This window comes from Lynx rufus, unplaced genomic scaffold (assembly GCF_022079265.1).
Source record: "Lynx rufus isolate CCGP_SWC_20201006 ecotype Redwood Valley unplaced genomic scaffold, mLynRuf1.p SCAF_1, whole genome shotgun sequence".
Taxonomy (NCBI): Eukaryota; Metazoa; Chordata; class Mammalia; order Carnivora; family Felidae; genus Lynx; species Lynx rufus.
In genome coordinates, this window is record NW_025814823.1 from 11287507 (window position 1) to 11305673 (window position 18167).

Below are 18167 nucleotides of genomic sequence, written 5' to 3' on the forward strand. Positions count from 1 at the left end.
TATAGTAATCACAGTGCTGTATTCTCACCTAGTTTAGTGTATAGGTAACCTTTATTGATAGATGATACAATCTTCAACTAGTGTCATAATCCAAATTATCACATTACTCTTTCTCATGAGTAGGCCAGAAGCATTACTTTGTCATTGCCTTAGGCAAGTACTGTTTCCTTTGTTCTCAGTGGGGGAAAAAAGGATGTATGCTTATCTACTACAGAGTGGTTATCTTTTTTTTGTTTCCCAAATAAGCGAGTAATGTAACAGTTCTAATTTTAGATTTTATATCTAGCCGGTAATGCATATGAAATGTCTTTACTCTGACTGTAGTTGTTAATACTTAGTTTTGGTCTTTAAGTTTTAGCACAATCACTATTTTTAATCTTACTAGTGCTAATGCACTTAACTCCTACCGGTAAGGGGAAAAAATTTTGCTGGTTTGTGATATTTGCCCAAAGTGTTGACTTTTTCAAAGTCAGTTTGGTTAAGATTAGATTTTTTTAGAGTAAGTTTTTTTGGTTAAAATCTGGTATATTTATTTAAATAGTCATAATGGCCTCTAAGATTCATAGATTTCAAAATTGCTTTCTCTTTATGTGATATAAACACGATGTACATATTCTTATACTCTTTTATATGTACTAAACATTTTAAAGCAGTTTATTTTTATACTGCTGTTATAGTAATCCAAAGACTGAGTAATGATTTAATTACTGTATTTACTAAAGACAGTACTAAACACTAAAGGCATAGTCATTGAAAATACATTTATTTTTTCCTAAAATTATTTTAGGGGAAAATAAATTTTAAGTGCAAATAGATTTGGGTATTTTCTTATGCTAAAATAGTATATTTATGTCATTTGGGACTTTTAAAAGCAAAAGATAACCATATTTATTCTTAAATGAGAAATAAATAGACTGTCAGCCACCTACTTGTGAGAATGTGGAACTAGTAAATTATACAGATAACCTGCCCTCTCCTACCTCTTCTTGTTTTAGTCATGGATTAGGGATGGAAAACAAACTTTCTTAAGTATCAAATGGTCCTTAAAACAATATAAGTCTAACCTATTAGATTACTTTTTTCCTTTTAAACTCTCACATTTAAAATTAAAATCACTGAGGGGTACCTAAGTGGCTCAGTCGATTCAGTGTCTGACTCTTGATTTCAGCTCAGGTCATGATATCACAGTTCATGGGATCAAGCCCCACATTGGGTTCCGTGCTGACAGCACGGAGCCTGCTGGGATTCTCTCTCTCTCCCTCTCTCTGGCCCTCCCCCACTGTCTCTATCTCTCAAAATAAATAAACAAACATTTAAAAAGTCATTAATAGGGTTTTTTTTAGTGTTTGGAAATAACTTGAATAAACACATAATTTTTAAAAACCAGTTGCGAATTAATAAATTTATATAATCTTGATTGCAAGTGTCCCTTCCATTGCTTTGCCACACCAACTCTGCCTCCCACCCTTTCTCGTTGCTGCATAAAGTCTCATCCTTTACCTCAACTCAAATCCCCCCAAATCTCCTCTGATTTTCCAGCTGGAAAGAGCCCTTTCTCCTCGCCTTGGAGCCTCTTTAAGTGTATTATTCACATAAAAGGCAATGTGAAATGAGGAAGTGATCTAGTCTAGCATTCCACCTCCCAGAAGGATCAGCAAGATTGGAGCAAAGGGTCAGATACTTGTGAACGCACCTCACAAACTATTATTATTATTATTATTATTGTTATTATTTGCATGACTCATGGCCAGTTCTACATCGTTTTATATTCCCAAACAAACTATACACTGTTCTTAGGGCAGCAACTATATTTCATAGTTCATGAGCATGTAAGGCAGCTGGAGTATGGTGGCAATTCCTGGACTTTATGTCAGAAGACCTGGGTTTGAGTCGTCTTTGTCGTGTCGATCTTCCAAATCTGTTTCTTCATTTGTAAAATGGGAATGCATTCACTGCCTGACTCAATGGGTTTTTGTGAAAGTGAAAGGAGTATAATGTGCATCAAATATTAAACATCTTTTTTAAATTTTTTATTGTTTATTTATTTTTGAGAAAGAGAGAGAGACGGAGCACAAGTGGGGAAGGGGCAGAGGGAGAGGGAGACACAGAATCTGAAGCAGGCTCCAGGCTCCGAGCTGTCAGCACAGAGCCCGATGTGGGGCTCAAATTCATGAACCGTGAAATCATGATCTGAGCCAAGGTCAGACGCTCAACCGACTGAGACAACCGCCCCTAAAATATTAAACATCTTACAAATATGCCTTATTGTTATTCCTAGTCTAGACCAGTACATCATAAACTTTAGCGCATCAGAATCACCTATACGGTTGGTTGAACGAGATTACTGGAATTCACCCCTAGAGTTTCTTATCCGATAGGCGTGGCATGGGCCAGATAAAGCCTGTTCCTCACAAGTTCCCACACAATGCTGCTGCTGCTGATCCCGGGGCCACACTTTGAGAACCACTGGCCTAGACATAACATAGCACGGAGATTAAGCACTGGGACTCTAGAGCCAGACTTTTGGCTGGAAACCCTGGCTGTGCCATTTATCAGCTGTGCGACTTTATCACATCAAGAAATCTCAGCCTCAAGTTCCCTTGTCTGTGAAGAGGGTATAATAATAGTGCCCTGCTCGAGTTGCAAGGATTAAATAATTGTGAAGATGAAATGTAGGGTTCACCGAACTGTGCCTGGCATATCGTGGATGCTGGATATCTGCTTGTTGCTGCCGTTGTCACCATCCTCGGCATCAGATAGTTTTCCTCCTCTAGAAGAAGTAGAAAAGAGAGATGACCCTGGAATTTGGAGTTTATATTTTCTGCTCCGTTGCCTTCTTACAAACCTTTTTTATTGTGAAATATATGGAGCAAACATGAGAAAAAAAATCCATAAGTTGGTTTAGAAAAATACAGTTTCCACAAACTGTTACCAGATGAGCGTCATGTAACTTCCCGTACCCAAGCCGAGAACTAGAAAATGGCCGGCTCTCTCTAAGCCTCTTACACCGACTTGCCAATCACACACCTCTTGTACTGCCTTCTGGTGAAACAATATCTGTGTTTACAGCCTACTTTATTTGTCCCAAACTTTCTACATTGAGGTATCCAACGTTGGTGTTTCAACCTTCTCAGATTCCATTACTGGGCCTTCAACTTTCATAATATAATAACCCTCTTTAGTCATGCCTCACTCCTAATTGACCTTTTCACACATGTAGAACCACAGGCTGATTGTCTCAGGAAGCGAGATACAATGAGTTTTAGAAGGCTTTCCTTGTTTTCTTAACCAGCCATTTCAGAAGTAGTTTGGATAACTTCTGTGTATATATTCCTCTACCTTAGATACTTGGAAGAACTGCTACTATTTTCCATCCTCTTAGGATCTGTTGTTTTAATCCTATATGATAATGTTATAATATTATTAAATATTAACATTTTCCTTTCAAATAATACAGATACCTTACATTCCTTGCAGACTGCGTCTCTTTGATTGTAGCATCCCGCGCAGGTAGTAGAAAGCTTATTCGTCTTTCAGATTTGATTTGTATTTTTTCATTAGTAGATTTTCCTTCAACCTGAAAATAATTTTTTCAACAATCATTAACCTAAAACTATAAAAGAAACAATGACAGAAAACTTTGGAAATGGATTGGGACTATGTCTTGGCATTATTTGCTGTCATTGTCAGAAATAGCTGGCCTGTGATATTGCTTAGAGGCTTAAAATTGGATACTTTAGGCCATTGGAGTTTGCAAGTATGTGGGAAATTGCTAAGCCTGAGGAAAAGAAGCTTTTTGTCGTGCTCAATTTAAGAGCTAGACCATTTTGAGAGCGTCTAAATAGCCCTGGATCTTCTCCCTGACTGAAGGAAATGTTGAGCATCTTATGAGAATAAGAGAAGAAAGGAGAAGATTGCACTCTTTGCCAAATCCCCAGTATCGAATCCTTACAAAATGACAGCCATGTACTTCACCTGATTCAAAGGAACGCTGTTGCTGTGTCCCCGTCACTCCTAGATGCTGGAGGCCTCCATTACAGTCACTTTTGTACCCATGATTTGAGAAGTCACTCATGTTCTCTTCTTAGATTCCCTGCTGTAAAGAAGAAATTTATGGCAGAGCTAAAAGAATTACGGCACAAAGAGCAGAGCCCGTATGTCGTTCAGAGTATTATCAGCTTGATAATGGGGATGAAATTCTTTCGAATTAAGATGTATCCAGTGGAGGACTTTGAGGCCTCTCTTCAGTTTATGCAGGTAGGTGATGTCTTGGGCAGGAGAACCACGGGGCCCTCACCCTGAGCAACTCCCTTCATCAGAATGATGGACCTGAGTCCAAGTCATTTGCTTGTCAACGTGGAAAGAGCCCTGCCTTTGCCTCAGCAATTCACAACGTGCTTTGTATCCCAGTAATAGAATTTCACTTTCAAACTTTCATATCCTCTTTGCAGGAGGCTGTAGGGTGGAATGTCGTATATGTTGACTTTTTTTCTTTTTTACTCCTCAGCTGCATATCGATCTATGAATCAAATGTAGCTGATCTTTTTACTTTTTATACCTGATAGCATTGAGGTGGCTATGTTAGTGTTCATAGGCATCAGAACTTTAGGGAAGAAACTTTTTATTCCTACTATACGAGAGAATCAGGTTGGCTTTTTTATTTTTTTTTCAACGTTTTTTTTTTTTTATTTATTTTTGGGACAGAGAGAGACCGAGCATGAACGGGGGAGGGGCAGAGAGAGAGGGAGACACGGAATCGGAAACAGGCTCCAGGCTCCGAGCCGTCAGCCCAGAGCCCGACGCGGGGCTCGAACTCACGGACCGCGAGATCATGACCTGGCTGAAGTCGGACGCCTAACCGACTGCGCCACCTAGGCGCCCCTGGGTTTTCTTTTTTAAATCAACCAAAGCATACAGGTGTAAGCGTCAATTACACAGTGTTCCTCATTATGTACTAACAAAAGAATTGTTGCTAGTGTGGATCTTGCAGAACACGCAGCTCTATGAGAATTTATAAAACTCTCTCTGATGCTGCTGTGAGTTGGATTTAGTGAGGGTCTTTATCAATAAAGAGCTTATATATAGGGATTATGAATGGAGGCTATACCACTTCATACCCACTAAAGTGGCTAATAATGAAAAAGACAGACAACAGCAAGTGTGGGTGAGATGTAGAGAAATCGGAACACTCACACACTGGTGGGGATATAAAATCACACAACTTTGGAAAACAGTTTAGCAGTTCCTCAATTGTTAAACCTTAGGTATATATCCAAGAGAAAAATATATGTCCCCACAAAAACTTGAAGGCAAATGTTATTATTCATAATAACATTATTCATTATTCATAATAACAAAGAAGTGAATATAACCCAAATGTTCATCAACCAATGAATAGATAAACAAATGGTGGCAGATCCATAAAGGGAATATTATTTGGCCATGAAAAGGAATGAAGTACTAATAACATGCCACAACACGGATGTACCTTGAAAACAATACTCTAAGTCAAAGCCGTCAGATGCCGAAGGCCACATATTGTATGATTCCCTTTATACAAAATGTCCAGAATAGGCAAATCCATAGACACAGAAAGTGGATTAGTGATCGTATGAAGAGTTGGAGGAAGGGGTATGGATAAGGAGGTTGGAGATAACTACCGAAGGGCGCAAAGTTTCTTTGGAGGATAGTGGAAAGGTCCTAAACTTGTTGTGATAGATGTACAACTATGAATGTACTAAAAGCCATTGGTTTGTACACTTTAAATGGGTGAATTGCATGTTATATTGACTGTGTCTGAGTAAAGCTATTTTTTAAAGAAAGAATATGGGCTGTGTATCAAGCTTCTTGGGTTTAAAATCAAGCTGTAGCACTTACCAGCCCTGTGACCTTGGCCCAGTCACGCTTAAGCCCTCCCAGCCTCACCTACCTTAGTGCCAACTGGTGATGGTGGCAATAACCTTAGAAGGTGGCTCTGAGGAGGCACATGGTAAGTACTTACTAACTGTTAACTATTTTTATCCCTCTCTCATGTGAATAATTCATGTAACTATATATTTGAATGACGATTTGCAAGAGTGTTTACACACATATACAAAGTAACGTAGGAAAAGGGCCACAATTCCAGAAACCATGACTTTCCATGTTGGCAACGCCTATCTTGCATTGATATCTAAATATAGAATTGATAGACTAGGGATTTTAGTAACTTGTGTTGGCAACGGTCCCCATGTTGACTGAAAATAAATATAATAGCTAATATAGACGTTAACATATCATCACAAATACGTGTAGCCCTGGACCCTTCCATGAAAACAATACCTAATGAATAGCATAGTAAGTTATTATGAAAAAGGCCAGGAAGGAGAAAAGGGCTAGTTGGATTCTAAACAGATCAGCTTTCCTAACAAATGATTCTCTGGGCCACCAAAAGTAGCCTTCATAGGGGCACCAATGTGGCTCAATTGGTTGAGAGTCTGACTCTTGATATTGGCTCAGGTCATGATCCCAGGGTCATAGGATCCAGCCCCACATCAGGCTCTGAGCTGACCGTGGATCCAGCTTCAGATTCTCTCTCTCTCCCTCTGCCCCTCTCCCCAGCTCATTCTGCCTCAAAACAAAACAAAACAACAAAACAGCTCTTTCATAGATAGTAGGCCACAGGCAAAAGACATCCTTACTTGAGAAGCTATTCTAAAGGTTTCTTGTCTGGGGGTAGGGTTGGGGAGAGGGGGTGGTGGGAGGAAGGGAAGCATTCCAGACTTGCTTATGAAACTATCTGAATAATAAACACACCTAAAATGTCAGAGCTAAGAAGTAAACAGCTCTGTGCCTGGGGCTGTCACAGGGCCTAAAATAAGTTTAATATCTTCTGCCTCTCTTCCCATGTTTACCTTCTCTGGAGATCTATGTTTGTGGGTTAATCAAGGACCCAGGGCCCCACACACAGTAGATGGTCAATAGAAATTTGTCAGCAATGAATGTCTGAATGAATCAACCAAGAAGTCAGTGGATGAATATCTGCTCACTGGTTATAGATGCTTTGTCCTTTCAGCAAAGTGATTTGAGATAGAGATAGGAGGACACCAGTCTTGTAAAATGTCATTAGGGTCATTTTGAATTTTTTTTTTATTTTTATTTATTTTGAGAGAGAGACAGAGAGACGGCGAGCGGGAGAGGGGCAGAGAGAGAGGGAGACACAGAACCTGAAGCAGGCTCCAGGCTCTGAGTTGTCAGCACAGAGCCTGACGCAGGGCTCAAAATCACGGACTGCGAGATCATGACCTGAGCTGAAGTCGGATGCTTAACAACTGAGCCACTCACGTGCCCCGGGGCCATTTTGAAAATAAATATAAGTGCTGGAATCTAGTGATTTTCTTTACTAGATTATGAAATATGCTATGTCAGTGTGTATGATTTAAGAGCTGTTTACTTAAATTTAAGTGCATTTATGTGCATATCTCAATCTGCTCTCCCTCCTTTATGCTTTTTCTACTTCCTAGGAATGTGCACATTATTTCCTCGAGGTCAAAGACAAAGATATCAAACATGCCTTGGCTGGGCTTTTTGTTGAAATTCTTGTCCCAGTTGCTGCCGTGAGTTATGTTTTTATTTTTAAGAATTTCCTCAACTTAGATTAGAGAGTTAACAATGTAATTAATATAATATTAACATGGGTCTCTGTTTTAGGCTGTTAAAAATGAAGTCAATGTTCCCTGTCTTAGAAACTTTGTTGAAAGCCTATATGATACCACGCTGGAACTTTCTTCTCGAAAGAAGCATTCGTTGGTTAGTAACTATGAGAAAATCCAAAATGCAAAATTGCAGAGGCTAAAATTCCTACGCTGAAATTACTTGAAAGTCATAAGGGTTCCCCCCAGATGGAAGATTTATCTACAGCTCCCCCCGAAAGAGGGAGCATTTCAAACTTTGGATCTTGCACTTAACATTGACCATAACTGAATCGCAGTAATATAAGGGGATTAGACCATGTCACCTCAGATGACCCTTCTCGTCTTAAGATTCTGTTGTTTATTTTCAAGACTGGCTTAACTTGATTTTTGTTTTTATTTCTGGGTATTTTTTCCAATCTAAAAGTCAAAGTTTATAATAACAGTTTATCTTTTCAATCCCCACAAGTCTTCACTGGTTGATTCCTAGCCTGATACTCAGAATCAAATGGAACCAGGCAGCAAAGAGGGTTGGGAGGCAGATGGTCGCCCGTAGGAAAGATTCTCTGAAGGCTGAGAAAACAGTATTTGGGAAAGGTCTTGTGCTGAAAAGCAGCGGTGCAGAGAAGTCTTTTAAATTACTACAACCCGTTGCCCTCAGTGGTGAATAAGACTCTGGTTTATGAATCGACACGTGGCATATGAGCTATAATTGTGATAGTCTGAAGGAAGTAGGTTATTTAGGTAGATGTTTGCTGACATGGTTTTTGCCAATCTTCAAAGTATGAGCATTGCCACCATTCTTTGAGCGAGTATTCAGGGTTGCTTTGCTGGGAGGGGTGACAGATTTGCTTATTTTTTACTTCTGTGGTCGTTGTGACTGACTACTAGTAGTTTTTTGTGTTTGTTTGTTTTGTTGTGTTGTGTTTTAGTTTGTTTTGTTTTAGATTGCTGGCTGGAATTAGAGTTCTTCTCAATGGTAGTGTAGTTCAAAGTCAGTTTAAAGCCAAGGGACTAAAATATTAAGCTAGTGGATTGTTACACAATGATTCTCATTATGGCAATTGTTTTTTGTTTTGTTTTTTGTTTGTTTGTTTGTTTGTTTGTTTGCTAATTCAGCCTAATGGATGATCCAGTTATATTGTTGTTTAGATCTTCCCTAGCTTTAATTCTTGGGAGCCCTAAAGGTGTATGCCATCTGGCTCAGCAAAAATGGCGATGGGTTCTGCATATATATTTTTTGGGTGGCCGCTCATTAGCTTTTCTGTCTCCTTTAGTTGCTGTGGGAAACCAGCCCAGTTAGGCAGGAAAACACAGTAGCACCTCTGTTTATTCAGTCGTAAGCAAATTCCTCCTGTGGTTAAATTTGTCTTGGTGGAGTTTACCAATGCAATAACATTTCTTTGAGGAATCTTCCTTAATTACAGGAAGATTGCATGCAAAAGAAAATATATACACCTACCTCTAAGACAAAGACAAGCTAGTAGATGTTTATGAGGAAAAAGCCCAATAATATTTTTAAAATTCATGTGCCTTCCTGCTTTCTTTCTGAGAATTGAGAGTGATCTAAGCTAATGAGTTTGTTTTTAAAATCCCTAAGTGAAGACTAAATGAGTAAATCAGATTTCCACTTATACATGAAGCTTATTATACATTACACACTATTATACACCATGTAATTCTAGATAATTCCATCCGCATCATCATCAAAAAGCATTTGTGAAATGCCTACCTCTGCATGGCACCCCTGGGCCTCGTTGTGTTACGAAGCGTCCTGTTTATTCTGGCCCACAGAAGGAGGTGGATAGGTAGCGATCGCAGAGAACGTGCGTTACCTGATTTGATGAAATATGAATCAGCTCGTGACCTCATCTTCTTTCTCCTCAGGCCCTGTACCCCCTGGTGACCTGTCTTCTCTGTGTCAGTCAGAAGCAGCTGTTCCTGAACAGGTGGCACATTTTCCTCAACAACTGCTTATCCAACCTTAAAGTTAGTATTTGTCAGCTCAAAAAAGTCTTTTGTGAACTAGATATGCGTCTGAGACTGGTACATGTGCTCCTGAGAGTGGCTCCTGATGTGGGCGGGGGAATTTCCCTATACTGTTGGAATAGTGAAAAAAAATATTAATCAGAGTTCTCCTTATTAAATATAGTCAGTTTTAGAAGAAGACTAAGGATAAGAGAAATCATTTCAGATTTGGGGAAATGAATCTTTTCTAATAAGGATCGCTTTCAAGGTAGAATTAAATACCCCCTTATGTGCATTAATTGTTGCGTTTTATCTAAATGATTAAAAAAGGGGAGGCCGCACTTCACTGGCAGAACCATGCGAATTGATTTCAGAAGCTCAGCTATACCTCCCGCATCCTTCCTCTGCCGCCTCTAGTCTAGGAAAATATTTGGGAGGAAAGTTCCATTCTGTGGGAAGACTGGCCCTAGTCACAGAGAACGTGTATTTCCTGTCACTGTTATTTGCGATTATTTGAAGGCATTCTATTCAAGCCACGTGGCAGGCCATCAGCCCGAGGCATTCGTTGAACAAATGCCCTACAGGTAGTTAGCACAAGTACTGGATGATGTGAGGAATGAAGTCAATGTTCCTAAAACTGAGGAGGCTACTGTTAAAACTACTATGATGAATAGTTTTAAAATTGGCTTTATAACTTTTAAGTAGTAGACATAGTTTAAGTTTCAGTGACCTATTGGTGAAAGACAACTAAATGGAAATCAACCCTAATATAAATGCAAACAGTGTGTATTTTCCTGTTATTTCCAATGGTGCCCAAAAATCTTGAAGCTCGTCTATATTTGCTACTTTAGAATTTTTGAAATATATTTAGTTATACAACCCTGTATGTGCTTGTACACGTTGCCTTGTCTTTTTTGTTCTAAGACACTTTAATTTAGTGAAGTGGTTAAGATTAATTATATTATTTTGGCATTTACAATAATTACACCATAATCTGCATTAGAGCTGTTTTGAGCACTGATGGTGAAATCCAAGATTAGAATCATTTATTTTCTTCCACTTGGCAGTGAAATATAATAGCAGTGGATATAGAATTAAGCTTTTAAGTATCCTGAAAAACAAAAAGCTTTTCAGGGTTATCAGCTATTATATAATAGCCACTCCTCGATATTTTATTTAGAGATTTACGCATCAATAATACTCTCTAACACACAGCACAATGTCATTTTGTTGTTGTTTGATCCGCCGTTAACTTATTCAGTTATTAGTTGCAGTTAAAAATATTTTTTGTTCATTTACACTTTACAGAAAATGGCCATTTTATTCAAAACAAAGAAGAGACATGATTAAGAATGTTCACAGTGCAGTATTCTGTGTACATTATTCTGAGTTCATTTGAGATGAATTTTAGTTAGAATTAAAATAATACTTTGCATGACAACTTATTGTTGTGGCCAAAAAAAAGGCAAAAAATTTTTTTGGTTTAAAGTAGGTGTCTTTGATAGATAACAGCATAATCTTACTTTGGAACATAATTGCCTCGAAGTTAAAACATTGGTGCTTTAGTCGAAACCCATCAAAAAGTCCTAATAACAGGGTTATAAATGGCCCTAGAGAAAAGTGGGGCTGCCAGCTGATGGTGTATCTGTATGCAACCATTTCAAGCCTTAGAATTTCTAAGAGAATGGCCATGAGATCAGAAAGGGTATATAGAGTCAATGATATAGAGACTGAACCAAATTTCAGAATTCCATTCAATTCACCAAGTAGGTATGAAATGCCCACTGCGTGAGGTGCTAGGGATGCTGCTGAAAGTGGGAAAGATAAGGGAAGCCAACTATATAAAAACTAGAAATAGAATAGAGTCTCTGTCCTTCAGGAACTTAGCATTTCATTGGGGGATATGTAACGAAGTTTCAAAATGCATGATAGAGACAGCCAGGAATATAGAAGTTGACGGTAGAGATACCTGTGCCATTTGGAGAGATTCAAGACCCCGTGAAGCATGAAAGAGGTAGTGATCAGGCCAAGTTAAGGCAATGATATTTTACCTTATGGGTAATAAATTGTTGGAATTCACCATCCCAAGGCTAAAAGATAGAAAAAGACCCTTGATGATTACAGTTGAAATAAAATGGTATCACATGTATTTAGAACTAAACCCAGTAGGGATTAAATGAGACCACTGTAAAATGTCATAAATAGGGGTGCTGGGGTGGCTCAGTCGGTGGGGCGTCTGACTTCGGCTCAGGTCATGATCTCGCGGTTTGTGAGTTCAAGCCCCGCATCGGGCTCTGTGCTGACAGCTCGGAGCCCGGAGCCTGCTTCGGGTTCTGTGCCTCCCTCTCTCTGCTCCTCCCATACTCACGTTCTGTCTGTCTCTCTCTCAAAAATAAATCTTAAAAAACCTTTTTTTTAAATGTCATAAATAGACAGAAAATCTTCCAAAACCTCCTCACAGATACTCACTGGGGTGAGAAATACCTGAGGAAAACTACCGTGGCTTCAGAAGTATACTTTGTCTCAAATAAGCGTCAGTATTTTATGGCATTTAGCGCCAACCATATCATTTTATCAAGACCACCAGATCAAGTCTCCCCCCTTTTACCTTTCTCCTTTTTGCTCCCAGCACGCTTCCGCATCTTGTCTCCCACTTCCCTACACATGCTTAAGTATAATGAACGTACTTTTTGAACCCTACACGTTGAACTTGGTAGCCATCCTTGATGTGTTCTGCAGACGCCAGTCATCAAGGCAGCAGCGTGACATATAGCAGAATAGAAGTGTGTTTGAGCATGAAAAAAATGATGCTTTCAAAGTAAACAAGCTCTCAGATTCAACGCTCATTTAATGTCAGTGCCCTGGTTTATCTTCCGAGTCAGTCTGTCAGAAGCAGGTTGCTTTGGAAACACAGACTTGAAGTCTTTATTTACCGTTGTTAAGTAGGTCAACCCTATATTAGCAATTTACCCTTGTAAAGTGATGGACAATTTATGGCACCTTTGGACCACAACACTAGCACTCTTGCTTAGTAGTAACCAATACTTTTTTCTTCTATATATTTTATGGCAGAATCTGAACATATGGAGTAATTAAAAATTGATACATTCTCTTCGCATGTGCCATAATATACCTAATTCTGGAAAAAGGAAATACATTTTGAAACTTGATTTAATAATACTTAGTTTTTTTGTTGTGAATCTCCATTTATTACTAGTTCTTTTAACATGTATTATTTATAATAAGTATGTGGATTCATAAAACCTATGTGTTAGTTTCTCATCCTTGAAAATGGATATAATTAGAACAATTTTTAAATTTTTTTTATTTTATGATTAAGAGGTCCAGATTATAAAAACAAAACAAAATCATAAAAGAAACTTTAAAGGTTAAAAAATGTGTTTACTATATAATTAATAACCACAATAACTCTCAGTACTTAGAGATCTGTTATGAGGCAAGCCAATGGCTGGGGGTTTACATACATTGTCTGGTTTCATCATGACAATGTCATTAGCTCCACCTAGCTCTCCCTAATGCTTTCATTGATATTATTTATGTTTTTCTAAATATTTTTCTCCAATAACAATACTTCATCTGAAGAATGGATGAATGAATGAATTAATTAATTAGTTAAAAATGATTCTGGGGCGCCTGGGTGGCTTAATCGGTTAAGCATCTGGCTTCGGCTCAGGTCATGATCTCACTGTTTGCGAGTTCGAGTCCCGTGTCGGGCTCTGTGCTGACAGCTCAGAGCCTGGAGCCTGTTTCAGATTCTGTGTCTCCCTCTCTCTCTGCCCCTCCCCCGCTCATGCTCTATCTCTCTCTCTCTCTCTCTCTGTCAAAAATAAATGAACATTAAAAAAATTTTTTTTAAATGATTCTTCATTCATCTTAGTCACTGCTCATGTGAATGAATGAATGAATGAATTAAAAATGATTTACCATTCATCTCAGTCCCTGCTTGTGCTAGGACTTGAATGCATTCATTTTTGTAGTCAGTCAGTTGGTCAACAACTTTTTTAAATGTTTATTTATATTTATAAATATATTTATTTTGAGAGAGAGCGAGAGAAAGCAGGGATGGGCAAAGAGAGAGGAGAGAGAGAATCCCAAGCAGGCTCCATGGTCAGCACAGAGCCTATGGGGTCTCGATTCCAGGACTATGAGATCACGACTTGAGCTAAAATCGAGAGTCAGACACTTAACCAACCGAGCCACCCAGGTGCCCCAACAATTTTTTACAAGTGTGTACCAGGCACTATTCTAAGTGCTGGGAATAAGTGATGAATAAGACACTAACACTCTCTGACCTCTTAGACCTTGTAATTTAGTGAAGTCAGACAGCAAACAAGTAAACAAATATACAAGAAGAAAAATTCAGAGAGTAGTAACTGCTGTAAATAAAATCAAGTAGGATATTGTGACAGAATGATACATCAGGAGGAGCAGAAGAGGGAGTGTGCAAGGATTTGTAGACACCGATAGCATATTTGAATGGGCCTTCATACAATATTAAACAAAGTAGAAAAAGTAATGCTTTGAAGACACTGGAACCAGGTTATCTAGGTTCAATCTCTTGATTTCCATTAAGAATCTCAAAAATAGTATGGCTGCCATAAATATATTTGATGAAACTTGTCATTAGAACGTAATGTATATTTGTGTAATGATCACAATGAAGTTTAAGGAATGCTTTTTTTAAACTTTTCATATAATAGTAAGATAATTAATGATATCTTTATAAGGATTCCACAGCCCTTGGTAGAATGCATTAAAATGTATGGCACCATTTATTTTAAAACAACTACTATTCTTTTTGTAAATGTCAACTTTAAGTGATATAGTATTGGCTATTTTAAATAATAATTTTGTAGAAGCAGTTATTCTGCTTTGATATTAATCTCATTTCTGTAAACTTGAGAAAATCTCTTTTCATCTGTTTCAGATCTGTCCGAGGCACATTTCAAAGTGGGATTTATAAATTCAAACAGTGCACATAAACAGGGTTTAAAAATTAGTAATCAGCTGACAAGGATATTACTTTCCATGAGTGCCTTATTTATTCAGATGAGAGAAAATAATCATAAATCTTTGGCTCAGTAGTTTTAAAGCTTATCCTTAAATTACAGCATGTGTGTTCTTTGGGTAATATGGTCATTGATAAGGGAATTATGATCAGAGTATCAAAAGGAAATGCCTGAAAGCAGAAAGGGGTTGACTATGATATGCAAGAGAATACAACAGAAAAAAATAGATTTACTTCAATGGCTCTAGTTGAAGTGGAAGAGAGAACTAGAAGGTATTTGAGTATAACAAGATCAAAAGGTAACTAAAATTATTTATCAATCTCTGTCAATAGAGCTTGACCTTAGCACGCACCGCATCGTCAAGGTGGCCTGTTACAGATGCTGCTTCTCGAAACCTACCTCCAGGGGCACCTGGGTGGCGCAGTCGGTTAAGCGTCCGACTTCAGCCAGGTCACGATCTCGCGGTCCGTGAGTTCGAGCCCCGCGTCGGGCTCTGGGCTGATGGCTCAGAGCCTGGAGCCTGCTTCCGATTCTGTGTCTCCCTCTCTCTCTGCCCCTCCCCCGTTCATGCTCTGTCTCTCTCTGTCCCAAAAATAAATAAACGTTGAAAAAAAAAAATTGTTAAAAAAAAAAAAAAAAAGAAACCTACCTCCAGAAATTCTGATTGAGAATGTCTGAGTGCAGTCAAGAAATGTGCATGTTCATAAAAAGCTCACGTGACTTAGTACCAACGGTCAGCGGGTGGATCTTGACAAATATTGGTCTTTCAAATGACCCTGTCACCAGCCAAGTTGCCAGTGAATTCAATTCTCCCTGCTGGTTACAGTTAACACTGAATTGCTTTAAGTAAAGCAAAAGCAAAATTTAAGGAAAGTGGGCATGATGCTGGGCCAGCTGACATGTCACGTGAAGTGTGTTGGTGACCAGCACTGAGATGAGGGGAAGGGGTACGGGGAAGATCCACTCTGAAGCCTACTAGTTTCTTGGACACTTTTATCCGTGTAACCTCAGAGCCACAATCAATTAATATATTGTTGTTAATGAATTAATGGAGAAGCAGATTACAATGGAAGAAGAGTCCTTTGATCTCGAAGTGGAGATTTTTGATAGCTATCAGTGGTTTGAGACATATGCTAAAATGTTTACATCCTGAAAATATTTATCAAACCCTTATTGTGTTAGCTGCTACTGGAATACAAAAACACTGAGGAGGAAATCCTGTTTTCAGTAGAGTACAGTCTAGTAGGTGCCAGCACCATATTTGAACCATATAATATTAAACAGTATATAAAAATTAATGCTTAGAAGACACTAGAACCAGATAGTCTAGGTTCAAATTCTAGCACTGCCACTTATTAGCCCTCCTGTGCCTTGATTTCTTCATCTGCCCGGTGAGAACAATGACAGTATCTACCTCATATTGTTGTGAAAATTAAAATGAGTTAATAACATATGTAGAGCATTGATAACAATCCCGGCTACAGTAAGCCTCATGTCAGATATACATTCCAGTTTCTAAGAAAATAGTACTTCCTGGAGAAGTCAGTTCCTAACAGCTGTTTGTCATTTACCAGCCTAATGACTCTGAGCAAGTCATTTGGTCTGTCTCAATGATAAAATCCCTCAACTAATGGCATAGTATGTGAAAGTACTTTTTTTTCATATTTTTTTAAAGTTTATTTATTTTTGAGAGACAGACAGAGACAGAGCATGAGCGGGGCAGGGGCAGAGATAGAGGGAGACACAGAACTCAAAGCAGGCTCCAGGCTCTGAGCTGTCAGCACAGAGCCCAATGCAGGGCTCGAACCCATGACCTGTGAGATCATGACCTGAGACGAAGTCGGACACTTAACTGACTGAGCCACCCAGGCGCCCGTGAAAGCACTTTTGCAATATCAGAATGCCATTACAAGTAGAAGATGTTTAGTAATATCATTGAACCATGTAGATTAATTTCAGCTACATACCAAAGGTTGCCTATTGTATGTAGGTTCTTTGTTTTTAATTGAAGTATATTTGACATACATTGTATTAGTTTCAGGTGTTCAACATAAGGGTTCATCATTTGTATACATTGCAAAAGCATCACCGCATAAGTCTAGTTACCATCTGTCGCAATACAAAGTTACAAAAATTTTTTTTTAATTTTTTTTGCACGTTTATTTATTTTCGAGACAGAGAGAGAGCATGAACGGGGGAGGGTCAGAGAGAGAGGGAGACACAGAATCCGAAGCAGGCTCCAGGCTCTGAGCTGTCAGCACAGAGCCCGACGCGGGGCTCGAACCCACAAGCTGTGAGATCATGACCTGAGCCAGAGTCGGACGCTCAACCGACTGAGCCACCCAGGCGCCCCCAAAATTTTTTTTTTCTTGTGATAAGAACTTATTTTCTTAGCAGCTTTCAAATTTGTAATACAAAGTTACTGACTGCGGTCACCATGCTGTGCATTGCATTACATCCCCATGACTTACTTGTTTTTTAATCACGTTGGTACCTCTTGATGCCCTTCAGCCATTTTGCCCACCCCCACCTCCTTCCCCTCTGGCAACTACCGATTTCTTCTCTGTATCTATGAGTTCTGTTCCGTTTGTTATTTAGTTTTATTTTTTAGATTCCAAATATAAGTGAAATCGTATGGTATTTGTCTTTCTCTGTCTGACTTATTTCACTTAGCATAATACCCTCAAAGTTCACCCATGTTATCACAAATGGCGAAGTTTCATTCGTTTTATGGCTGAGTAATATTCCACTTTTATCCATTATCTGTATCCATTTATCCATTGATGGACACTTAGGCTGTTTCCATATCTTGGCTATCGTAAAGAATGCTGCAGTAAATAGAGGAGCATATATCTTTTTTAATTAGTGTGTTTGTTTTTCAGATAAATACCCAGAAGGAATTGCTAGATCATATGGCGGTTCTATTTTTAATGTTTTGAGGAACTTCCATCCTGTTTCCCATAGTGGCTACATCAGTTTACATTTCAACCAACAGTGTAGGATGGTTCTCTTTCCTCCACATCCTTGCCAACACTTGTTATTTCTTGTCGTTTTGGTAATAGCCATTTTGACAGGTGTGAGGTGATGTCACATTGTAGTTTTGATTTGCATTTCCCTGACAATGCGTGGTTTGGGGCATCTTTTCACATACCTGATGGCCATCTGTGTGTGTGTTTTTTTTTCTTTTTTTTTTTTTTTTGGAGATGTATCTATTCAGATCCTTTGCCCAGTTTTTAGTGTGATCGTTTGTATTTTGTTATTGAGCTGTGTGAGTTCTTTATATACTATGGATATTAACCCGTTATCAGATATATGATTTGCAAATACCTTCTCCCATTCAGTAAGTTGCCTTTTTATTTTGTTGATGTTTTCCTTTGCTTGTTTGACAGACACTTTTTAGTTTGATGTTGTTCCATTTGTTTATTTTTGTTTTGTTGCCTTTGCTTTTGGAGTCAGATCCAAAAACTATCACCAAGAGCAATCTCTAGCACTTACTGCC

The 18167-nt window shown here is 38.6% G+C and overlaps 1 protein-coding gene across 3 annotated transcripts in view; it reads left to right on the plus strand.

Annotated features, from left to right (window-relative positions):
* The window catches only part of FRY (FRY microtubule binding protein), a 263906-nt gene that overhangs the window by 92526 nt on the left and 153213 nt on the right, over positions 1–18167 (plus strand). For all 3 annotated transcript variants that reach the window (XM_047078564.1, XM_047078572.1, XM_047078581.1), the window contains exons 8-11: positions 4089–4257; positions 7503–7595; positions 7690–7788; positions 9558–9659. In XM_047078564.1, coding sequence (XP_046934520.1) covers positions 4089–4257; positions 7503–7595; positions 7690–7788; positions 9558–9659 — 463 coding nt within the window. The remainder of the gene's footprint in view (positions 1–4088; positions 4258–7502; positions 7596–7689; positions 7789–9557; positions 9660–18167) is intronic.